The following is a 26,233-nucleotide window of genomic DNA, read 5'->3' as shown; positions in this document are numbered from 1 at the left end:
ATAGATAGATAGATAGATAGATAGATAGATAGATAGATAGATGATAGATAGATAGATAGATGATAGATGATAGATAGATAGATAGATAGATAGATAGATAGATAGATAGATAGATAGATAGATGATAGATAGATAGATAGATGATAGATGATAGATAGATAGATAGATAGATAGATAGATAGATAGATAGATAGATAGATAGATAGATAAGGTAGATAGATAGATAGATAGATAGATAGATAGATAGATAGATAGATAGATAGATAGATAGATGATAGATAGATAGATAGATAGATAGATAGATAGATAGATAGATAGATAGATAGATAGATAGATAAGGTAGATAGATAGATAGATAGATAGATAGATAGATAGATGGATGATAGATAGATAGATAGATAGATAGATAGATAGATAGATAGATGATAGATAGATAGATAGATAGATAGATAGATAGATAGATAGATAGATAGATAGATAGATAGATAAGGTAGATAGATAGATAGATAGATAGATAGATAGATAGATAGATAGATAGATAGATAGATGATAGATAGATAGATAGATGATAGATAGATAGATAGATAGATAGATGATAGATAGATAGATAGATAGATAGATAGATAGATAGATAGATAGATAGATAGATAGACAGACAGACAGACAGACAGACAGACAGAAAGGAAGGATAGGAAAGATAGTTAGAAAGAAAGATAGGAAAGATAGATAGAAAGGAACATAGCAAAGATAGAAAGAAAGAAAGATAGGAAAGACAGATAGAAAGGAAGATAGGAAAGATAAATAAATAGATAGAAAGAAGGATAGGAAAGACAGAAGTCAAACTTTTGTCCTTGTTAATGCCTCCTTTCTGCTACTCAGATGTGACTTCTTTCTCCCCCTGGAGAAGCTCAGGGCAACTAATTTTTCAACCAGATGCACAAGCTGCGTTTCTTGGTTTGGAAAGCGAGCAAGAGACAAAGGAATTCAGAAGGTGACTTCACACTGATGTGTTTTCCCAATGCGGGCAGCGTACAAATCCTTACCCCACCCCGCAGCGCACAGCTTGAGCAGGTAACGTCTGACGTAGGAGTTGTAGACTTTGATCACCAGCAAGTAGAGGTGGAAACCCTCGATGGCCATCCAGGTCAAACTGCAGAGCAAGGAGTAGTGGAGGAAGGCAGCCAGGATGCTGCACCAGGGCGCATGGCCAACCAAAGGCTTGCTGATCAAGAATGACACGTTGAGAAAGAAAAGGGCGCCCAGGAGATTGATGTGGATCTTTGTGGTGGAATCGTGATAGAGTTTCCTACAAGGAGAAAAGGAAAGGAGATCAACTGCAGAATTGGAGGTGGTAGGGTCCAGAAAGGAGAGAAATACTACAGGTAGTCCTCGACTTACAACCACAATGGAGCACCAGATTTCCCCTGCTAAGCAAGACAGTTGTTCAGTGAATTTTGCCCCATTTTACGACTTGTCTTGCCACAGCCGTCAAGCGGATCACCGCAGTTGTTATATTAGTAATGCGGTTGTTAAGTGAATCTGATTTCCCCATTGACTTGGCTTGTCAGAAGGTCGCAAAAGGGGATCCCATGACCCTGGGGCACTGTCTCTAAGCAGTTTACAGAGTCAACCTCTTGCCCCCAACAATCGCCATCCTCATTTTACCCATCTTGGATAATGGAAGGCTGAGTCAACCTTGAGCCTGGCTAGAATCAAATTCTTGGCAGTGGACAGATTTTGCCTGCAGTACTGCATTCTAACAACTGCAAACCATGCATTTAAGGAAGGAAGGAAGGAAGGAAGGAAGGAAGGAAGGAAGGAAGGAAGGAAGGAAGGAAGGAAGGAAGGAAGGAAGGAAGGAAGGAAGGAAGGAAGGGGAATATTAATAGCATAGCTATGCTGGCTGGAGAATTCTGGGAGTTGAAGTCCACAAGTCTTAAAGTTGCCAAGATTGAAGACTTCTGATTTAGACTTATGACCACTTCTTAGTATTTTATAGCCCTCTCTAAGCGGTTTACAGAGTCATCCTCTTGCCCTCAACAATCCGAGTACCCACCTTGAAAGGATGGAAGGCTGAGTCAACCTTGTTTTCCTTTCCCTAAATCAAATTGCTTTAAATTATTTAAACAATTTGATGGTTACCCACCTCAGTAAGATGACCCTGCGCAGCATCCAAGAAATTAAAGCCAGAAACTGACATATCCTCGTTTCTCTGTGTCCCTCATTGTCACTGTGCCTGGGAGACCATTTCCCTGACCTTGAAAAGGGTCACCTGTGGTTACCTGGAGAGAAGGTATAAGAAGATGGTGATGAAACAAGCCGCCGCTGAGATGCCACAGCCGATGTCACTCAGAAAGGTTAAAGGAGCCAGCAACTTTTCATCCACAGACTCTGGAGACAGTTTCTGAATAAGGGGAGAAAGAAGAAATGACACAGCCAATTAATTACAAGGGAAGGGATATGTATGCATTTCTTGCAGAGATAATAAATTCCCGTCCTCCATTATCCCCTATCAGCACAGACCACAGTGTCTTAAATTGATGAAATGTGACCTAGGCCTACATATCTTTTAGATGCTATAGTAGCCAGTAAAGGAGCATGGTTCACACAGAAGGATTCGCTACATTTAACAATGGGTTAGACCATAGAATAATCGAGTTTAACAGATTAACAGAGTTGGAAGGGACCTTGTAGGTCATCTAGTCCAACCCCTCGCCCAAGCAGGAGACCCTACCCCATTTATGACCAATGGCAGTCCAGTCTCTTCTTGAAAGCCTCCAATAATGAAGCTCCCACAATTTCCAAAGGCAACTTCTGTTCCATGGGTTGATTGCTCTCACTGTCAGAAAATTGCTCCTTATTTCCAGGTTGACTCTCTCCTTGATCAGTTTTCATCCATTATTCCTTATCTGGCCCTTCAGGTGCTTTGGAGAATAACTTGACACCCTCCTCTCTGTGGCAGCCCCTCAAGTTTTGGAGCACTGCTCTCCTGTCTCCCCTGGTCCTTCTACTTGATCAGTTTCCATCCATTATTCCTTGTCTGGCCTTCAGGAGCTTTGAAAAACAGGTTGACCACCTCCTCTCTCAGGCTGACCCTCAAGTATTGGGACACTGCTATCCTGTCTCCCCTGGTCCTTCTTTTCATTAAACTAGACATCCCCAGTTCCTGCAACCGTTCTTCATATATTTTAGCCTCCAGTCCCCTAATCCTCTTGGTTGCTCTTCTCTGCACTCTTTCTAGAATCTCAAAATCTTTTTCATAGCGTGGTGACCAAAACTGGACACAGTATTGTAGGGGCGGTCTTACTAAGTTGGAAAGGACCTTTGAGGTCTTCTAGTCCAACCCCCTGCTCAAGCAGGAGACTCTATACCATTCCAGTCTCTTCTTAAAACACCTTTAGTGATGAAAGACAAACAACATCTGAAGGCAACTTATAGTTCTATTGGTTAATTATCCTCACTCTTAGGAAGTTTCTCCTTAATTCCAGGTTGCTTCTCTCTTTGATTAGAATAGAATAGTATAGAGCTGGAGGGGACCCTGGAGGTCTTCTAGCCCAACCCCCTGCTCAAGCAGGAGACTGTATATCATTTCAGACAAATGGCTGTCCAGTCTCTTTTTGAAAGCCTCCAGTGATGGAGCATCCACAGCTTCTGAAGGCAAGCTACTCTCTTGGTGGATTGCTCTAACCATTAGGAATTTTCTCCTTAGTTCTAGGTTGCTTCTCTCCTTGGTTAGTTTCCATCCATTATTTCTCGTCTTGCCTTTTGATGCTTTGAAAAACAGTTTAACACCCCCCCCATCTTTGTAGGAGACCCTCCAATATTGGAACACTGCTACGATGTCTCCCCTGGCCCTTCTTTTCATTAGTGAATGTGCTAATGTGCCAGGTGTTATGAGATTTCAGCAGACGCTCATGCTGTTGCACAGGGTGGACATTTTTTTCTCAAGTGCACCAATGCTCATCAGGTATTATTCCTGGGCCAATCAGACTCTCCGCTCAACTGTATAGTTTAACAAGTTTTTTAGATTAAAGGTTACTCAAGATATTGATCCCAAAGGCAACTGGACTTTATTGGCTTTTTTTTTCTTTGAAAACATTTCACTTCTCATCCAAGAAGCTTCTTCGGTTCAGTTCTTCGGAACTAAAGAAGCTGCTTGGATGAGAAGCAAAAATGTTTTCAAGGAATAAGTCCAAAAAGTTCAGCTGTCTTTTGGAAAAGTAGCTTTGGGACAACCATGACTGGGAATCTCCATAGACAAGTGGAACAGCTTGCCTCCAGAAGTTGTGAATGCCCCAACACAGGAAGTCTTTAAGAAGATGTTGGATAGCCATCTGTCTGAAACGGTATAGGGTTTCCTCCCTAGGCAGGGGGTTGGACTAGAAGACCTCCAAGGTCCCTTCCAACTCTACTATTGTATTGTATTGTATTGTATTGTATTGTATTGTATTGTATTGTATTGTATTTAGGCTGTTGACCTGCTACAACGCAAAGCAACAACCTCTACCATCTTCATGACTTCTAGGGGTCTCCTGGGGTCCACAAAGTTCTCTCTGGGATGGAAGAGAACATCCTAACCATTACTGCCCCTTCTAGGCAATGGGTGTTTCGTGAGTGGTTATGCCTATGGACCCATCACATGCTTTCCAAATTCTAGAGTTGCCCTATCACCCAATATTTGCCTCCTCTTACCTTAGACCCATGATGGTGAATCTATGGCACATGTGCCCAACGTGGCACACAGAGCCATGTCGCCTGGCACACCTGCTGTTGCCCGTTTCCTCTTCTGGGTTTCTTGCATGCATGCGCGCATGACGATCAGCTCGCCTTCATGTGTGCAGCAATGCCAGAAACTGGAAGAGTTAATCTTCTGGTTTCCAGGGTGCGCAGGCACGCTGGCCAGCTGATCATCATACGTGCATGCTTGCCAGAAACTGGAAGCCCACCTGACCGGGTCACATGTGTACACCAGAAACCAGAAGTTCATTTCCCAGCATGCGCATCATGCCCCCTGGGCGCTCCTCTTCCAGGTTGTGGCCCCGAGGAGTGTGTGCGCTCCCTTTTCGGCACTCAGTGCCGAAAAGTTTCGCCATCACGGCCTTATATTGTTACTCTCAAGCAAGTGGCATGACTCTGCAAGCAGAAATAACTTCTCCATTGCCTTCCCTTGGGTCATGCTAAGTAAAACTACATAGAACTGGGCATACTTTGTGCCTCATCTTAGGTGAGGTTACAAGATAGCTGCCAAAAGACCATAGGGAAAAAGACGGAGGTTCTCTGCTCAGGAGAACTTCGTTTCCACGGAGGGGCCTTCAACAGAGCAAAGGTTGCATCCAAAGCACTCCAATTTCCCGGAAGACCTTCCCAAAAAGAAGTTGGTGCACCAAAGACCCCAAGAGCAACTGGCTTACCAGAAGAACAGCAAAGTAAGTCAGATGGCTGCATTTGCAGAGCACAACGTGGTCCTGGCTGCCGTCGGTTTCACAGCCTTCTGTTCTCCATTCCCCCAGATTGTCCTCCCCTGGAGATAAACAAGCATCCTGCTCAAGAAAAATAGCTACAGCTGCCTCTTTGGGGTTCTTTTTTTTTTTCAAAGAATGCACAATACAGGTTGTCCTCAACCTACGACCACAATTGAGCCCGGAATTTCTGTTGTTTGAGTGAGACACTTGTTAAGTGAGTTTTGCTCCATTTTACGACATTTCTTGCCACAGTTGTTAAGCGAATCAGTGAACTCCTTAACTTAGTGATGTCTTTGTTAAAGGGAATCCGGCTTCCTTGTTGACTTTTGCTTGTCAGAAGGTGACAAGAGGGGATCATGTTACCCTGGGACACTGCAACCGTCATAAATACGAGTCAAAAAGGTCTCCAGGAGGTACACTACAATATGTGGTTTTTCTTTCCTTTTTCTTTTTTCTTTCTTTTTTTGTATTCAGATGTCTATCTATTGTTCGTATTATTTGTGCTTAAAAAAATACATTAAAAATAAATAAATATGAGTCAGTTGCATGAATTTTGATCATGTGCCCATGTAAGTGTGAAAAATGGCCATATGTCATTTTTCAGTGCTCTTGTTAACTTTGGTCACTAAATAAGCTGTTGTAAGTCGAGGATTACCTGCGTAGGCTCAACCAACGTAATAAATTGGGTATTTGTCATTCAACATGCTGTGAGATCCTAATTTTAGCATATAGTGAATGAACCAGGTCCTCCCATCAAGATGGACTTGAATTTACATCTTTGGGCATAACATTTTTTGGTCAAACCCCCCCCCCCATTATGTTTTCTTGACCCAGGTTTAAGACTAAGCTTGTTGTATAAGCTCAGCTGAAATGTCCCATACGACATTTGAGCCATTCACATTTATATATATATAAGGTAAAGGTTCTCCTTGCACATATGTGCTAGTTATTCCCGACTGTAGGGGGCGGTGCTCATCTCTGTTTCAAAGCCGAAGAGCCAGCGCTGTCCAAAGACGTCTCCGTGCTCATGTGGCCGGCATGACTAAATGCCGAAGGAGCACGGAACGCTGTTCCCTTCCCACCAAAGGTGGTCCCTATTTTTCTACTTGCATTTTTTACATGCTAAGTTGGCAGAAGCTGGGACAAGTAATGGGAGCTCACTCCGTTATGCGGCGCTAGGGATTCGAACCACCGAACTGCGGACCTTTCTGACTGACAAGCACAGTTAAGCTAGCCACTGAGCCAATGCGTCTCTCTCTCTCTCTCTCTCTCTCTCTCTCTCTCTCTCTCTCTCTCTCTCTCTCTCTACACACACACACACACACACACACACACGTTTTCGTAGATTTTCATGGGTGTAGGTATGCTGGTCTTGTTGTATTCGGGTCTTTTCCCGTGTAAGATTGAGATTGTCTTGGCAACGTTTCAGCGAGGTCTCACTCGCCATCTTCAGGCTGGGTTTTGGGCTTAAAGTGTGATCGGAGCTGCCATCTTTCTGTGAATCTTGGTGGAGGGGGGAGTATGGAGTGCTGGCTTTGTTTCAGTAAGTGGAATGATTGGTTGTGTGGTTGTATCATGATTGGTAGATTGGTGTTGATTGGTGCTGGCTGTATGTACATTGTTGTTTTGTATTGAATACATATGTATGTATGTATGTACGTGCGTACTGTATGTATGTATGTATATATCTAAATAAAAGATGCAATGCAAAATGTATTGAAAACCAGCAGCATAACAATAACATTACAAGGATCAGCAAACATCAGATAGAGCTGCCTAGTTGAAAAAGATCTGTTTGTATTCTTCCACCTTTCCCAGATACAGAGATACACACCACACCTATTAAGCTGACATGGCAGTGGGGGAGACCCATGTTAGTCTACGGGAGCCTAAAATTAGGAGGTATCTGCACACACTTTTTCTAACAATATAGGCATGTCAAAAGGGATAAGCGTTTGCAAGTTGTAGCTTACCTCCTTATAAAAACTCATCCCATCATCACCTTCCTTTAACGACCCCATAATCCCTTGCAGGGTGGAGTCTGGGCAACTGAATGGGGCTAGCAGAGTGTTTTAATGGCCGGATGCCCTTCCTGTTGCCAATGGGGAGTTTTGTTCAGCTGATGCATTCTCACTGTGTCTCTACCTAGGATTGAACTCACAGCCTCCTGATTGTGAGGTGATAGCGCCACCTCTAGGCCACCATACCACTCTTAAAACTCATCCCATACATCTGTCAAAAGTAAGCTACACCTCATAAAAGGCACATGCTTTTTAATAAAACATATTAGTCGGAAAAGGTGCGATCAGGCTCCTTCACGTTAATTCTTCCTCAGAATGATATTAACCAGCTATGGATCCCAAGTTACAGAATTACAGACTCATAAAGTGGGACGGGACTTGGGAAGGTTTCCAGTCGAATCCCCTGCTCGCGCAGAAGACCCCACGCGTACTTCCAGGTGGGCGAGTGACCATAGAAATAGGGATAGGAGCAGAGGGGGGGGGGTTCCAGCCGCCTTTACAACTGGTTCGGTAGTTCAAAAAAATTGTGCACTCTGCACGCATGCATATTTTCACTTAAAATGTTAAGTTTTTTTTTCAAAATATAGAAAAGATTTTTTTTTAAATTAAATCAGGCTGTTTTTAAAGCATGGAAGAAATCATCCTGCTCAGCTACAGTTACGTCAGAGACATGGACAGTAACATCCCATAATATTAAGCACAAGCATTGAAATGATCATTGCATTAAAAAGAGAACACTCACATGGGAAATGGCATTTTAAAAAGGGAGGGGGGAATAACATTTTTTCAATGAAGGTTGTTCTGCGCATGTGAACAGAACAGAAAATCAAGATGGCACTGCCAATCACAGAACTGGTACGGTCACGTGCCCACCAGAGTGACTATCTATTCAGCCGAACCAGACCGAATAGATAGGAACCCACCTCTGGATAGGAGAGATGGAACGGGGTCGCTGTAAAAGAGGAAAAGAGGCAGGAAAAGTAGACAAAAACATTTCGACTTTACCTGTTCCTTCCACCCAAAATACGCAAGTCTTGCTGAAATTAACCTAGAATGGTTAAGAGACAGAAAACAAGAGAAATGTTGATGATCCTGCCCCATACATCCCTTCGGCCGATCCGCTCTCACAGGGAGGGACTCCTCCAGGTGCCGTCCACTAGGCAGTGCCAGCGGGCGACGCCCGGGAGCAGGGCCTTCTCTGTGATGGGCCCGACCCCCTGGAATGACCTCCCCCCCGATATCAGAATAACCACCGATCTCTGCTCCTTCCGTAAGAAGCTTAAGACCCACCTGTTCAATTTAGCCGGCCTGGCCTAATCCCAGCTTAGTCCCTCAAGTCTGTATTTTAAATTTTTAGGGGTGGGTTTTAGGTTGTTTTAATTTTTATTACTTTGTACAGCCTATTGTTTAATTCGATTTTATGGGAATTTAAGGGTATTTATTTTTGTATACGGTTTTTTATTGAGATGTCTGTACACCGCCCCGAGTCCCTTTGAGGAGATGGGGCGGTCTATAAATCTAATAAAACTTAAACTTGATCAGCAGGGGGTTGGATTACAAAACCTCCAACTCTGTTCTTCTATATTCTATATCTCCCAACGATCCCAACCAAAGCAAGCACACTCCAGGCCTGCCAATGTCTCCGTGCAAAACTTTATTGAGTACGTCACTTCAGCACTTCTGAAGGCAAAAACCAGCACTACCTAATTCCTGCGCAAAACCCGCATAGTTCAATATGAGATTCCTTCTCTCTCCCCCCCCCCCCCTCAATTAGTGCCACGTCTCGGAGTTCTGACTTGCTTTAGTTCATTAGTCCGAGCCCTGACGCTACCTGCATCCGGTATGCAAAGAGTAGATTGATTCATTAACTGCATAAATCTAGACCTTGCGGCCATTCAAAATATCTGAAGATTAAATCAGATGCAATGAGGTTTCTTTTTTTTTAAGAAAAAGTTTTTTTTAAATTTTTGTTTCTCGTACATTCACAAATATACATTTCTCATCAATATCGTTAGTGTTATATATTATCCTTTAACATGTATGCTTCCATTCTTTCCCTAAACATATAATACTATATTCGACCTTGCTTTCCTGCCATCCTGTACATCTCTCTTATATTACAACAACGCTACTTCTACTTCCCTTTTTTTCTCTTACCCACCCTTCTTATCTACTTTCTTATTTCCTCCTCTCCTTTCTCTTTTCTTCTTCCTCTTCCTCTCTGAGGTTTCTTTCCACATGCCCTTAACATCCGCTCTCTTTTGGGGACAGTTGGTTTTCATTCAGGGATGGGTTCCTGCCAGTTCTAACCTCTTCTATAGAAGAGGTTCCACAAATCTACAGTGCCGTTTAGAACCGGTTCCAGCTCCCTCTCCCCTCCATCCGTACATCATCAAGATGAAGAGCGAGAGGAGGAATTCTGGGAGTTGAAGTCCACAAGTCTTAAAGCTGCCAAGTTTGAACACCCCTGGGGATTTTTTTCTAAAGGGTTAGGGGTGCAAGGGTCTTGTAACTTGACAACTTTAAGACTTGTGAGCTTCAAATGCCAGAGTTTCTGAGCCAACATTTTGGTTGCTAAGCAAGAGCGTTGTTAAGTGAGTTTCACCACATTTTACAAGTTGGCCATGCCCACCCAGTCACATTACTTCCAAGCCACTCCCACCCAGTCACATAGCTGGCAAGCCACTCCCACCCGGTCATGTGGCTGGCAAGCCACTCCCACAAAGCAGGCCACACCTATAGAAGAGGTTCTAAAAAATTTTTGAAACCCACCACTGGCTAAGACCTATTAAGGGATGAAGCCCATGGCAGCATCACTACTCACCAATGAACGATTATGGTGAAACCTGATTTCCACAGGTTCAGGGAGGTTGGTGACACTCATGTTCCCAAGACTGGCTCCTAAGATGTCACCACTCAGCAAGGAGCTGTTTTGTTTATCCTGAAAGACAAGGAGGGGAAAGTGCACTAAGCTAAATTAAAATGGAATGGGGTAATTTAGAGTCCAGTGTATTCTAGGCTCTGAGCTTTGACTTAGTATGTGAGTGAACCAGACCATCTCCTTAAGCCGTGGTTTATTTGGGCTCAGCATGCTGTGTAAACAGGACATTGGGTTGGATTAACATACGTTTGGTTTTAGAATATTTTATAAACTCAACCAGAAAGTTTCTGTCTGAGTGAGGGCCTGAAATCTCTTATCTGTCAACTCATAAAGTTGACATGGTGAGGAAAAGGCAGGAAGTGCATTCCACGCATAGCTTCAGCTAGAGTCGGATCTCAGATTACAACAGCAGGCTTGTGAGGCGTGCACCTTGTTGGAGAATGTGATTCATGACACAGACTGAGGGGAGGGAAGAAACGAGGGCAAAGTTCAGCTATAATTAAAATGAGGTCAGATCTGACTGCAATGGGGTATTGCCGAAACGGTGTTCCTAATAAATGACTGGGTTTCTTTTGAAACTTGGCTCGAGGCTCATGAATTAATTAGGGCACCTTTCAGAAACCTGACATTATCCTAGCCTGATAGATTAAGAATAGAGAAGCTGTTCTGGCCACAGAGACAAATGGTTTCTAAATCAGATTGTGATGAGCACACTTCCCAGCAGGCAGGACCATGTTTGAACTGTCTTTCTCCTTTCCTGTCTTCTGTGTATTACGAGTTACAATAGCAAAATCTTGAACAGCTGCAGGGATTTTGTAGGAGATGACCAGACTGATTCTGAGGGACGGGTGAAACACGTCATCAGTCAGGAGTACCTGCGCAACCCACAAGAGAGCTCAGTCCAAATCTGAGTTCCTTTCTATTTGTAACTCCCGCTAATTTCCCTTGGCCGTTAGTAGTTCATATTCTTGTAGAGAGCTTAAGCTCGCAATAAATCCTTATACACATTTGTACTTTCTGGATCTCCTGATTACCGTGTGCTTAACAAATTCTCTACCCTCGCCACTGTCAAACTATTAACTAAGGCTGCATTACTATTACTATTAGTCTTCTCATCGTTCCTATCACCCATCTCCTCCCACTCATGACAGCAGGACTGTAACTTTGTTGCTTGTATCCTTACGATTTATATTGATATTGTTTCCTGAATGCTTATTTGTACCCTATGAGTATCATTAAGTGTTGCACCTTATGATTCTTGACAAATCTATCTTGTCTTTTTATGTACACTGAGAGCATGTGCACCAAAGACAAATTCCTTGTGTGTCCAATCACACTTCACCGGTATTCTATTCTATTCTATTCTATTCTACCCATTTCTTATACTCAAAAAAATCAACACAGGGCAACCTTGAGCGTCTTCCTTACCCATTCCTCCTTTCCAAAACTAAGCATGTATCTTATAAAACATCCACTGAATCAATCAATCAAGTCCTTGTTATGGTCATAAACCAATATAAGAGCCACAGTGGTGCAGTGGTTAGAGTGCAGTACTGCAGGCTACTTCTGCTGACTGCCGGCTGCCTTCAATTTGGCAGTTCAAATCACACCAGGCTCAAGGTTGTCTCAGCCTTCCGTCCTTCCGAGGTGGGTAAAATGAGGACCCAGATTGTTGGGGCCAATATGCTGACTCTGTAAACCCCTTAGATGAGGGCTATAAAGTACTGTAAAGTGATATATAAGTCTAACTGCTATTGCTAAAAGCAGCTGTTGAATCCCTTGTTCAAGGTTGTCTCCACACTCCTCTACTACAATTTTGTACATACTCATCAGCTTGTGCTCTAAGGCCAAAATGGGATTAGGAAGATGCCGCTTTTGTCTCCAAATCTGGGAAACTTCAGATTATTGATGATTGACGCTCTATGGAAAATTCCCACCTCCTGAAAGTTGCAGCGATAGCCTACCTGAAAGAGGCAAGAAGCTTTCAGGTAAATACAGATAAGCCTTATTTCCTTTGCAGGGGTTGTTTGGACGTTCTCCAAGAACGTTTTTGGAAAATACATGGCATGGTGACTCTCTCTCGAAGCATCATTATCCTGCAGTGCAGCGTGAAACAGACGTTTATGCAAATTATTATCAACGACAATGCCTCTAGTATATTAGACCTTCCCCTTTGCACCTGCAATTCACGAGAATTAAAACTCTGGGTTTGGAATTCCATCATGACTGGACTGGGATTGGATGGCCATGGATCAGCCTAGGAAGGTAACCAGTATCTTAGGATGCTGGGGAGGGGACCTTGTCTTTAATTATCACATTAGTGTTAAACACATTCATGATAATGCTCTTTGTAGCATGCTGTTTGAACACAGAGATGGATTTAACATTTTGTGTGAATCCAGGCTGTGTGTGTGAACAAAGAACAGAGTAATTCATAGAAGTATTCTGTCAACTCGCAAAGCATCCTTGGCCTGCTCTCGAGCTGCCATAGGCAAGGGGGATGGGAAACTGACAAAGCAGGATGGCAGCCACAAACAGAAGCACATTCCAGACATATCTGTCTCAAGGCTGTATGCCAGGGTTACCCACAACTGGCTGGAGGGGAGTGATCTCTACAACCTGGGAAATTGCTCTGTAATTTATGACACACCCTGGAGGGAGGGAGGGAAACAGGGTCATAATTGGGCCATAAATTACATGGGGTCAGAGTTGGCTTCACTCGGATACGTGCCGACATGAAGCTCCTAATAAATAACTGGATTTCTTTTGAAGCTTGGCTGGAGGCTCATGATTTAATTAGGGCATCCTTTGGAACCCTGACATATTCTTATTCTTGTGCCATATCTATCATTGGACATTGGCAATCATGTTGGTAATCCTATTTTTATCAACAGCCACGCGAAAAAGTACTGCTAAGTTTTGTTCAAAGCAGTCTGGAGTAGAATTAAACATTCTTCAACAAGGATCAAATAACTAGACCACTATTTCTCAATCTTGACAACTTTTAAGTTGGATAGACTTCAATTCTTAGAATTCCTTAGGGCAGGGTGCTGTCTGGAGAATTCTGGCAGTTGAAGTCCATATATCTTCAAGTTGGCCAAGTTGAGAAACACAGAATTAGATAGACAGTGTGGAGGAGGAAAAATACTTACTAAGATATCATTATCGATAGATAACCCTTTGAATTCGGTGCGGTTCATTCTCCATATTAATGTTTGAATATTAGAGTGACTAGTAATGAGACGGTCCCTCTGGAAATGGGTTTCCATCATAATCTCCTCCAATTTCCCAAGAATTCTATAAGAGGAAGAAAGAAAGAAACCATAGGATTTATGATAGGAATGAATTCTGGAGTAATTCAGTGATCAATTTTCAGATTACATTATTTGTACAATTGGTAGATCAACATATACAAGGAGGATCCAACAGATAATCAATGGGAGAGCATAACAGTCTCTTTTATTTCATAGCAGTGTTTCTCAAACTTGGCATGTTGAAGATGGATTCCTGCTGGCTGGCAAATTCTGAAATATTTCTTAAAGTCACCAAGGTTGAAAGGCCCTGGACTAAATTGTTGTTTTCTCTTTGTATGTTGAGTTTATTCTATGGTTTCCATTAAAAATGTTTTCTAGAACATCTAAATTCCATCACAAATATTCTCAATTTTCCTCTAATATATGTTCAGAAATTATATATCCATACATTAGATTTCTTTCTGCATTCAGATTTTGAAAGGCTGCCTAAAACCCAGGAACTAGAAACCTGATATATTTAGACTGCATGGCAGGAAGTCCTGTATGGAGCTTAAGATGAAATTAAATATAGGGATAGACATAAAACGCTGACTTCTACAACACAAGTAGAAGTAGACTTATTCGGATGTTTGACAACTGACTCACATTTATGACCGTTGCAGTGTCCCAGGGTCATGTGATCCTCTTTTGTGACCTTCTGACAAGCAAAGTCAACGGGGAAGCCATGTTCACTTAACAACCATGTTACTAATTTACTAGCTGCAGTGATTCGCTTAACAAATGTGGCAAGAAAAGTCGTAAAATGGGGCAAAGCTCACTTGACAGATTTCTCACTCAGCAACGTAAGTTGTGGTCATACGTTGAGGACTATCTGTATTAGACTGCAAGTTACTGTCCACAGTTAGAGAACAGGGCCAGTGTTTTCCCTATTCTTGGAATTGTGAAAATAAAACTCTTCTTTTTCACAATCCCACATTTCCCCACCGAAATTATACAATTGCTGTTTTTTCAGGTGACTTCCTTGAAGCTACTATATATATAGACTGGTCAAAAGGCAAACTTTGCAGATTACAGATTAACAGAGTTGGAAGGGACCTTATAGGTCATCTAGTCCAACCCCTGCCCAAGCAGGAGACCCTACACCATTTCTGACAAATGGCAGCCCAGTCTTGAAAGCTTCCAGTGATGAAGCTCCCACAACTTCTGTCCCATTGGTTAATTGTTTTCATTATCAGAAAGTTCCTCCTTATTTCCAGGTTGAATCTCTCCTTGATCAGTTTCCATCCATTATTCCTTGTCTGGCCTTTGGGGGCTTTGGAAAATAGCTTGACCCCCCCCCTCCTCTCTGTGGCAGCCCCTCAAATATTGGAAGACTGCTCTCCTATCTCCCCTGGTCCTTCTCTTCGCTAGACTAGTCATGCCCGGTTCCTGCAACCGTTCATCGTATGTTTTAACCTCCAGTCCCCTCATCATCCTCGTTGCTCTTCTCTGCCCTCTTTCTAGAGTCTCAATATCTTTTTCATAGTGTGGGGCCCAAAACTGGATGCAGTACTCTAGGTGTGGTCTTACTAGGGCTTTATAGAGTGGTATTAGTACTTCCCTTGATCTTGATTGTATCACTCTGTTAATGCAACTTGGGATTGCATCGGCTTTTTTGGCTGCCGCTGGACACTGCTTGCTCATATTTAACTGGTTGTCCACTAAGACTGCAAGATCCCTTTCACAGTTACTGCTATTAAGCCTGGTTTCACCCAATCTATATGTGTACTTCTTCCACCCCACTTTTATAAGATAAAAATGCAAATAATAAGAACCTACGTCCTTGTCTCGTTGGGAGTGCATCCTGAGTTTATGTGCTCTTCATAGTTCTCCATAGCTGCAATCACATCGGCTTGAGTGGCTGATGCTAAACACCAGCATTGAGTGTGAGAAAGAAGAGAGAAATAGGGAGTCTCCATTAGCATGACAACAAAATCAGTACGAACAGATATTTTGAAGATCTAGACAGGAACAGAAATGGTGGTAATCTTCAAAGCCTTCAACACTGAGTTTTCCTCTTCTGTGAAGCTTCATCTACTGGACATCTACCAGATGTGTTGGGAGTGCCATCTGCAGAAAGCCTTGCTTGATTGTAGATTACAGGTAAATCCTCTACTTACAACCACAACTGGTTTGATACTATGGTCACAAATGTCATCTTGACCTTTGTGACATATACACACAAATACACAACACCATAGACACCCCTGTTTCACCCCTTCAGTCATTTTTCCAACCAGATTGACAGAGTTGGGAGGACCTTGGAGGTTTCCTAGTCCAACTTCCTGCTCATGCAGGAGATCCTATACCAACAGTCATCCAATCTCTTCTTAAAAATCTCCAGGGATGAAGCATCCACAATTTCTGGAGGTAAGATATTCTACTGATGAATTGTTCTCATTAACAGGAAACCTCTTAGTCCTAGGTTGGATCTCTGATAGGTTTCCATCTGTTACATCTTCTCCTGCCTTCAGGACCTTTGGAGAATAATTTGACCCTCTCTTCTTTTTGGATGGCTCTCAAATATTGGAACACTGCTATCATGTGTGTCCCCCCCTACTCCTCCTCTTCATTAGACTAGATGTTCCCAGTTCCTGCAACCGTTCTTGATATGTTTTAGCTTCCACTCCCCTAATCATCTTTCTTGGTCTTTGCACTCTATTTCTAGAGTATCGATGTCTTTTTTTATATCACGGTGACCAGAAACAGGATGCAATATTCTAAGTGCGGTCTATCACACTCAGTTTTGGTCACCACGCTAACCAAGTTCCATTTCTTAAATCATAAAGTACTTATTTCCTCTACCAATGAGAATTGTAGGGGCGAGGATTGCAGGAAGAAAAGGGTGAGAATTAAGAATGCGGGACTTTAAATAAATGTTCCACATTCTTAATTTTGATACTTCTCTTCCTGCTATCCTCTTTCTTAATCTTTCTTGATTTTCAATTCAAAGAATTTTTCTTCTTCTTTGAATTGTCTTTTTATCTTTTTATTAGGCTTCCCCCCAAATCACTGTTGCAGCGAGATGGTATGCGTAATATTCCATTGATAAATAAAAAAACAAACCATGAATTAATTCGCTATTTTGGAAGCATCCTCAACAACCCTCTGCAATTCTTAGGAAAAACCCTTGCAAAGAAATCAGCACCCTCAACTTTCTCCTTAGCCCAACGACGTCTTTACCTGATACACAATTCACAGAAACCCAGCAAGCAAAAAACCGAAGGAAAATTTGAGAATCCATGGCTGCATCTTGTAGCATCTTCAAATGTCTCTGAAAAAGAACCAAGATAAATTTAGGTTTGAGGCATATTTCTGGTTCTGAAAGGGGATAGAGCATTGATTGATTAACAGAATAATAGAGTTGGAAGGGACCTTGCAGAAAAATAGATAAAACATTAAATGATCATAGAAAGGCTGGCATCCTGTGGGACTCACTCAAACCAACCTCTTTCCCTCTCCCCCCCCCCCCCACCAATAAAATTATTCATTTTTCACATTTTTTAACCACCCATCTCCCTTCGGGAGGAACTCATTAATATGGACAATAAATGTTAAAATATAGAAAGCCTATAAAAATGAAACATTCAGAAGATTTAGAATTTAAAGGGAGGCAAACATGATTAAAATCTGAAATAAATTAGGAATTTTTTTTTTTTTAATGATGGGACGGTTCTCTGTACACTGCTCTGAGCATCTCACACAAGGCCACAAGGCCACATTTTAACTCAGGGGTGTCCAGCCTTGATAACTTTTAAGACTCATGGACTTCAACTCCCAGAATTCCCCAGCCAGCATGGACTTCCCCAGCATGGACTGGTGGACCTCAAATCCCAGAATTCCCCAGCCAGCATGGACTTCCCCAGCATGGACTGGTGGACTTTGACTCCCAGAATTCCCCAGCCAGCATGGACTTCCCCAGCATGGACTGGTGGACCTCAACTCCCAGAATTCCCCAGCCAGCATGGACTTCCCCAGCATGGACTGGTGGACTTCAACTCCCAGAATTCCCCAGCCAGCATGGACTTCCCCAGCATGGACTGGTGGACTTCAACTCCCAGAATTCCCCAGGCAGCATGGACTTCCCCAGCATGGACTGGTGGACCTCAACTCCCAGAATTCCCCAGCCAGCATGGACTTCCCCAGCATGGACTGGTGGACTTCAACTCCCAGAATTCCCCAGCCAGCATGGACTTCCCCAGCATGGACTGGTGGACTTCAACTCCCAGAATTCCCCAGCCAGCATGGACTTCCCCAGCATGGACTGGTGGACTTCAACTCCCAGAATTCCCCAGCCAGCATGGACTGGTGGACTTCAACTCCCAGAATTCCCCAGCCAGCATGGACTGGTGGACTTCAACTCCCAGAATTCCCCAGCCAGCATGGCAGTTTGTGGAAGTCAAAATAATACACTCGTACATTAAGCCCAGGCATGCCTGAGACCCTAGCTAGGTTTTAAGAAAATTCCAGTTCCCCAGATGAGTGCATATGATGTGTTATCTCTGGTGGGAAACTGTCCTAGAGGGTAGGGTGGGCAGAGAAGTCCCCTTTGCTTGGTTCCACAGAATGCCAGCTTTGAAAGAATGGAGCTGTAGTCACCCACTCTGCCAGCATGTGGCAGAGAGGCAAAATTAAATTTCCTTTCGATGGCGGAAGCTGGCTATGTCAAATGATCTGAGCACTTTTACTTCGTAGAAGAGATCTTTGTGGATGAACTGCCTACGCTCGACTTTATCTTAAACTCAGATTAGCAAACCACAAAGTGGTTTTGTTCACGTAACATGCTGGCTCTGCAAATTGAGATGTAAATTCAGTGAGTGAATCACTAGGGAAAGAACGTTTAGCCCAAGTGCATCTGCAGGGCAGATCAAAAAAGTCAAGATGGCGTCCTCAACCATGCCATCAAAGCTCCATACTTTTTGAACATGCTTTCTAGACCAACCGTAAAGAAATAAACCACAGTTAATCCCAAAGATGCTTTTTCTTTGAAGACGTTTCATTTCTCATCCAAGAAGCTTCTTTAGCTCTGACTGAATGGTGGGTATGAAGAAGCTTCTTGGACGAGAAGCAAAACGTCTTCAAAGGAAAAACCATAAAGTCCAATTGCCTCTTGAAAAAAAAAAAACTTTTGGGACAGTCATGACCTGGATGACTGACAATCTCTATAGATATACAATCCTTGGCTTATTACCCTGTTTTCCCCCAAAATAAGACCTCCCTGGATAATAAGCCTAATGGGGCTTTAGAGCACATGCGCTAAAATAAGCCCTCCTTCCAAAATATTGCAACACAGCAGCAGCCATGAGGTGACCACGCTCGCCGCCTCCTGCACCTCAAAAATAATAAGACCTCCCCAAAAATAAGGCCAAGCGCTTATTTCAGGGGGTCAAAAGAAAATAAGACCCTGTCTTATTTTCAGGGGAACACGGTATCAAACAGGGACCACAATTTCAGTTGCTAAACAAGGCAGCTGTTAAAATGAGTTATGCCCAGTGTTTGGTTTTGAATGATTGCTAAATGAACGGTTTTAAGCAGTGGTGGGTTCTGGCAGCTCTGCGCATGTGCAGAAGCCAAAAAACAAGATGGCCGGTTTGGGGGTGTGGCAGGCCTGGGTCGCTGAACCAGTCTGAACCAGTAGGAAACCCACCACTGGTTTTAAGTCAAGCATCGCCTGCATTCTGCTTATTGATCCATTATTTATAACAATAAAGAGAATTATGTTGAAAAGAATTATAAATAATGCTTACTGACGTTATGATTCGACAGGAGTGATGCTGCCTCACAGGAAGTTTTGATTCTTGGATGCCTCATCCTCTCTCTTTATCAGTTTGAGGAATCTTGCCATTTAACGTTTTATTAGTTTATCAAAGTACAAAATGCAAAGAAAAAAACATGGGAAAGTAAGAAGAGAGGGAGGGAAAAAGAAGGGAATATAGTATAGCTGGAGAGAGAAAAAGAAAAATTTGCAGATGACACTAAGCTGGCAGGAATAGCCAACACTCCAGAAGATAGGCTAAAGATACAGAAGGATCTTGACAAACTTGAACATTGGGCACTATCTAATAAAATGAAATTCAAGGGTCAAAAGAGTAAGGTTCTACATTTAGGCAAGAAAAATGAAATGCACAGGTACAGTATAGGTGGTACCTTGCTCCATAGTAGTAACTGTGAGAGGGGTCTTGGAGTCCTAGTGGACACCATTTCAATATGAGCCAGCCGTGGGCAGCAGCTGCCAAAAAAGCCAACACAGTTCTAGGCTGCATCAACAGAGGGATAGAATCAAGATCACGTGAAGTGTTGATACCACTTTATAATGCCTTGGTAAGGACACACTTGGAATACTGCATTCAGTTTTGGTCGCCACGATGTAGAAAAGATGTGGAGACTCTAGAAAGAGTGCAGAGAAGAGCAAGAAAGAGGATTAGGGGACTGGAAACTAAAACATATGAAGAACGGTTGCAGGAACTGGGTATGTCTAGTTTAATTAAAAGAAGGACTAGGGGAGACATGATAGGAGTCTTCCAATATCTCAGGGGTTGCCACAAAGAAGAGGGAGTCAAGCGATTCTCCAAGGCACCTGAGTGTAGAACAAGAAGCAATGGGTGGAAACTAATCAAGGAGAGAAGCAACTTAGAACTGAGGATAAATTTCCTGACAGTTAGAACAATGAATCAGTGGAACAGAAGTTGCCTCCAAAAGTTGTGAATGCTCCAACACTGGAAGTCTTTAAGATGTTGGATAGCCATCTGTCTAGGGTTTCCTGCCTAGGCAGGGGGTTGGACTAGAAGACCTCCAAGGTCCCTTCCAACTCTGCTATTGCACTGTATTAAAAAGGCACCGACTTCCGACTCCCTTTAGCCCAATAGTAGGTAACAACATTACAATCAGTTTGAGGAGTCTATGACAGCGCCATAGAAACACGCTAGACTTTAGTGACCTTGAAGTTATGACATCATTGAAAAAATGAGATGACCACTTTTCACACTTACAATAGTTGTAACATTCCCATGATCAAAATTTAGATGCTTAGCGACTGGTTCATATTTATGACAGCTTCAATGTCCCAGGAACATGGGATCTCCTTTTGCGACCTTCTGACATGCAAAGTCAATGGGGAAACTAGACTCACTTAACAACCGTATTACTAACTTAACAACTGCAGTGATTCATTTAAGAACCATGGCAGAGAAAGGTTGCAAAATGGGGCAAAACTCACTTCACAAATGTCTTGCTTAGCAACCGAAATTTTGGGGCTCAATTGCAGTCCTACGTCAAGGACTACCTGTCATAGCTACAGCGCACAGGCCCCTACTGGAAGACAACGATGGGATTTGTAGTCCACACACTTCACTTCAGGCAGGTTGGGGTCAGTTAGGGTCACCAATACGGTCCACAGCTATGGAAGGTCAGTTGGTCCTCTTGCATGATTTTAAGTTGATATTTCAAACTTTATTTTACATTAAGATGGAGAAAGACATTTTTTTGATTTCCCCCAAATTTCACTCAGCTGCACACACCAAAGGAGAAGTTTCTGGTTTCCTGCTTTACGATACCACAAAGAATTCTTGCTATAAATTTGAAGCCTTTTCCTCTTCTTCATTTGAAAATCTTGCAATTTCAGACATTGGTATCCCCCTTCCCAACTGGAGCTCCTAAACCAATCCAGAGAACAACCAGTTTAACCTTGATGATTTGGGGGATAACGACTCCTAGACTTTCCTACCGTGGGGTGGACGGTTTCCTTATTCCTAATAAACTGATTTTAACTTGTCTAAAAGCATTCAATGCAATAAAGCATCTACCAGTAATTCTCGACATATGACTGTAATGGAGACTGCCACGGTGATGGCACACTGGTTACCACTTCTGCTGCCTGCCGGCTGCCTGCAATTTGCCAGTTCGAATCTCACCAGGCTCAAAGTTGACTCAGCCTTCCATCCTTCCGAGGTGGGTAAAATGAGGACCCAGATTGTTGGGGGCAAATAGGCTGCCTCTGTTAACCACTTAGAGAGGGCTGTAAAGCACTGAGAAGCGGTATATAAGTCTAAGTGCTATTGCTATTGCCTTTCCTTCCTTCCTTCCTTCCTTCCTTCCTTCCTTCCTTCCTTCCTTCCTTCCTTCCTTCCTTCCTTCCTTCCTCTTTCCTTCCAGTTGACTCAGCCTTCCATCCTTCCGAGGTGGGTAAAATGAGGACCCAGATTGTTTGGGGGCAAATAGGCTGACTCTGTAAATTGCTTAGAGAGAACTGTAAAGCAGTGTGAAGCACTATATAAGTTTAAGTGCTATTGCTATTGCCCTTCCTTCCTTCCGTCCGTCCTTCCTTCCTTCTTTCCCAGTGCTTAGAATGCAGTATTGCAGGCTAACTCTGCCAACTGCCAGCAGTTCGATCCTCACTGGTTCAAGGTTGACTCAGCCTTCCATCCTTCCGAGGTGGGTAAAATGAGGACCCAGATTGTTTGGGGGCAAATAGGCTGACTCTGTGAACCACTTAGAGAGGGCTGTAAAAGCACTGTGAAGCGGTATATAAGTCTAAGTGCTATTGCTATTGCCTTTCCTTCCTTCCTTCCTTCCTTCCTTCCTTCCTTCCTTCCTTCCTTCCTTCCTTCTTTCCTTCCGGTTGACTCAGCCTTCCGTCCTTCCGAGGTGGGTAAAATGAGGAGCCAGATTGTTTGGGGGCAAATAGGCTGACTCTGTAAACCACTTAGAGCAGGCTGTAAAAGCACTGTGAAGCGGTTTATAAGTGCTATTGATATTGATATTGCCCACGATGGTCGTATGTCACGACAGTTGCAAAAACGGTTGGTCATGTGTCCAACCCAATTTTATGAATATTAGAAATCTGGATGATGTGTACTAATTCTTATGCTTACTTTCCCTTTTATTTCTACTCACCAACATATATCTGGATAAGTGCTATGCATTTTGTGACATTCTGTGTTTGATGGATGTGGGGTCTTTTGTCGTATGATAATATTTTTAAGTTTTAAGTTTTTTACACCGACAGAACAGGGTTTTCTTAATGCATGGGCCTGATGGGCTCTTGCCCATGGGGCCCACGAGCATAGGGGCCCCATACTAATCTGTGTATTGTTCAAATCTTTATCAAGTTGACTAGTTGTTGCTGCGCAGCATGTTTTCAATGTTTCAACACTGATTTTGTTGGACGTGCCAATGAAATAACTATATGCTTAATTGTATCGACCATTTGCATTTTTATTCCTGTGCGTAGTTGTCGTAGGGGCCCCATACTAGGGCCCCATGCTGTTAAGACGGCCCTACTACAGAGTAAGCACCACTCCTCAGATCTAAAAAAGACTCAGCTGTTTCTGTGGAAATGGCCATCATTGCAGCACATTTCTATTCTATAAAAGTTCCTCTTCTATAAAAAGTGTAACCACATCCTTTGAGTGATGAATCACTCCATGACATTTCCCTTGGTGTTTATTTCTTTTTTAACCCATAAAGAACAAAAGCTCTTAAGAGAGAGAGGGATTTAATTTCAAATGATTCAATATAAAGAGAGCTGCAGAAAAACCTGAACAGAGAGCCTTCCTGGATCCGATGTTTTCCAGATGTGTTGGAATACAACGGAGAAGTGGGATTCAGGCAGTTCTGACCAGTTCTGGAGAACTGGTAGCGGAAATTTTGAGTAGTTCGAAGAACTGGTAAATACCAACTCTGACTGGCCCCGCCCCATCTATTCTCTGCCTCCTGAGTCCCAGCTTATCGGGAGGGAATGGAGATTTTACAGTATCCTTCCCCTGGGGTGGCAGGGAATGGAGACTTTGCAGTATCCTTCCCCTGGAGTGGGAGGGAATGGAGATTTTACAGCATCCTTTCCCTGGAGTGGGGAGGGAATGGAGATTTTGCAGTATTCTTCCCCTGGAGTGGAGATGGAATGGAGATTTTACAGTATCCTTCCCCTAGAGTGGGGAGGGAATGGAGATTTTACAGTATCCTTCCCCTGGAGTGGGGAGGGAATGGAGATTTTGCAGTATCCTTCCCCTGGAGTGGGGAGGGAATGGAGATTTTACAGTATCCTTCCCCTGGAGTGGGAAGGGAATGGAGATTTTGCAGTATCCTTCCCCTGGAGTGGGAAGGGAATGGAGATTTTACAGTATCCTTCCCCTGGAGTGGGGAGGGAATGGAGATTTTGCAGTATCCTTCCCCTGGAGTGGGGAGGGAATGGAGATTTTACAGTATCCTTTCCCTGGAGTGGGAAGGGAATGGAGATTTTACAGTATCCTTCCCCTGGAGTGGGAAGGGAATGGAGATTTTACAGTATCCTTCCCCGGGAGTGGGGAGGGAATGGAGATTTTGCATTATCCTTCCCCTGGAGTGGGGAGGGAATGGAGATTTTACAGTATCCTTCCCCTGGAGTGGGGAGGGAATGGAGATTTTACAGTATCCTTCCCCTGGAGTGGGAAGGGAATGGAGATTTTACAGTATCCTTCCCCTGGAGTGGGGAGGGAATGGAGATTTTACAGTATCCTTCCCCTGGAGTGGGGAGGGAATGGAGAGTTTGCAGTATCCTTCCCCTGGAGTGGGAAGGGAATGGAGATTTTACAGTATCCTTCCCCTGGAGTGGGGAGGGAATGGAGATTTTACAGTATCCTTCCCCTGGAGTGGGAAGGGAATGGAGATTTTGCAGTATCCTTCCCCTGGAGTGGGGAGGGAATGGAGATTTTGCAGTATCCTTCCAATCCAAGAAGCTTCTTTAGCTCTGACTGGATGGTGGGAAGAGAAGGATTTATACTCCTCCCTTCTTGGATGATAAGCGAAACGCCTTCAAAAAAAACACCAGAAAGTCCAGTTGCCTCTTGAGAGAAAGCATATTTGGGACAAGATAGAATAGAATAAGAGCAGAGCAGAGCAAAATAAAAAGAACAGAACAGACTTTGGAGGTGTTCTATTCCAGGCCCCTGTTCATGCAAGAGAACTTATACAATCTCAGACAAGTGACTGTCTCGTTTCATCTTTAAAACCTCCATGGATGAAGTGCCTGCAATTTCTGGAGGGAAGCTGTTCCACTGGTGAATTGTCCTCACGGTTAGAAATGTCTCAATCCCAGGTTGCTTCTCTCTTTGATTAGTTTCCAACCATTGTTTCTTCTCCTGCCCTCTGGTGCTTTGGAGAATAGTTTGACTCCCTCACATCCTGGACATAAACTGTTTCAACTTCTACCCTCAAGTCATTGCTATAGGTCAGTGATGGCGAACCTATGGCACGCGCTGGCCAGCTGAGTTCACCCTTTTTTAAAGCCATTTTTCGCCCTCCCCAGGCTTCAGAGGCTTTATAGGAAAGAGCCCCCCCCCCCCCTCAGAAGCCCTCTGGAGGCTTCATGAGCTTCCCTGAAGCCTCCAGAGCGCAAAAAACTAGCCCTATGGGCAAACCGGAAATTTGGGAACGGACTTCCAGTTTGCTCGGAGGTTCGTTTTGACTGCTCCGGAGGCTTCAGGGAAGCCTCCTGAAGGTCCCTGAAGCCTCCGGAGGGCTTCCGGGGGGCGGGGGGGCTGTTTTCGCCCTCCCCAGGCTCCTATGAAGCCTCTGGAGCCTGGGGAGGACGAAAAAAGCATGCAAAAATGGGGGGTCATGCCTATAGTGTGCGCATGTGCACTGGGGGGGTTGTGCATTGCATTATGGGTGCGGCACATCTGCACACGACCCCCCTGCACTCCCCCCACTTATGGCAGGCGAGCCAAAAAAGGTTCGCCATCGCTGCTATAGGTCATTGCATGCCAAAAGCACTAGACACAAAAATAGTATTCTCCCCTGTGCCATCACTCTGCTATATACGTACTTAATTCCCACTGCGCTGCTTTAGGCTGAATGATATTTATCCATGTTGTAGGGCTGTATTGCTATTACCCTCCTATTTCTCATTTCTCATCTTTTCATTTCTCATCTTTTCTCATCTTTTCATCTTCCCCTACTATCTTCTCCTGTCGGTATCTTATGATTGACCACATGTTGTTTATATCTTATAATTAATGGATCGTATCTTATGATTTATGACCTATGATTTATCAGTTTGCTGTTTGCACGTACACCGAGAGTTTTTTGCACAAATTCCACACCCGAACCCCCAAAATGCAATGTGCACACCTCCATCCGTGCGCGCGTGAGACCCTGCACACGCCCTGCACCCCCACAAATGCATGCACAATCCCCCTGCATGCACCCTGCCTCCATGCCTGCACATGCAACCCCCTTGAATGCACCCCGTCTCCTGTGCATGCGTGGCAGAGACCCAAAGGTCAGCTGGCCAGCAGGAGGCATGCAGACATGCACAGCGGAGCTGACCTGGGGTGGCAACTCGCGTGCCATCCTAGAGGACGCTGCGTGCCACCTCTGGCACGCATGCCATAGGTTTGCTATCACAGAGCTATACGGATAAAAATAATCCAGTTGACCTAGTTTTTTTTTCTGACATTTGGCTCTTTTAGACAATCTATATCTTTACTTCCCTGCCTGCATTAACTAACTCTGAGCTAATCCTGCCATTTTCCCTTACATTTATTATTTCCTTTCCCTTCCTATTAGTTTCCCCAAGCAAACAACTTAACTATTTTTCTT

The 26,233-nt window shown here is 43.5% G+C and overlaps 1 protein-coding gene across 1 annotated transcript in view; it reads right to left on the bottom strand.

Moving 5' to 3' along the window:
- ADGRG5 (adhesion G protein-coupled receptor G5) overlaps positions 1–26,233 on the bottom strand; it is a 35,000-nt gene that overhangs the window by 6,318 nt on the left and 2,449 nt on the right. The window contains exons 2-10 of the mRNA XM_081963096.1: positions 16,841–16,931; positions 15,437–15,524; positions 13,517–13,661; positions 12,329–12,460; positions 10,308–10,424; positions 8,489–8,531; positions 5,412–5,521; positions 2,283–2,404; positions 1,044–1,306 (exon numbers count right to left, since the gene is read on the bottom strand). Coding sequence (XP_081819222.1) covers positions 1,044–1,306; positions 2,283–2,404; positions 5,412–5,521; positions 8,489–8,531; positions 10,308–10,424; positions 12,329–12,460; positions 13,517–13,661; positions 15,437–15,524; positions 16,841–16,931 — 1,111 coding nt within the window. The remainder of the gene's footprint in view (positions 1–1,043; positions 1,307–2,282; positions 2,405–5,411; positions 5,522–8,488; positions 8,532–10,307; positions 10,425–12,328; positions 12,461–13,516; positions 13,662–15,436; positions 15,525–16,840; positions 16,932–26,233) is intronic.

This window comes from Natrix helvetica, assembly GCF_964273705.1.
Source record: "Natrix helvetica genome assembly, chromosome: 10".
NCBI classification, from domain to species: Eukaryota; Metazoa; Chordata; class Lepidosauria; order Squamata; family Natricidae; genus Natrix; species Natrix helvetica.
Note: the sequence above shows the minus strand (reverse complement) of the source record. Positions and strands in the feature narration are given on the sequence as shown.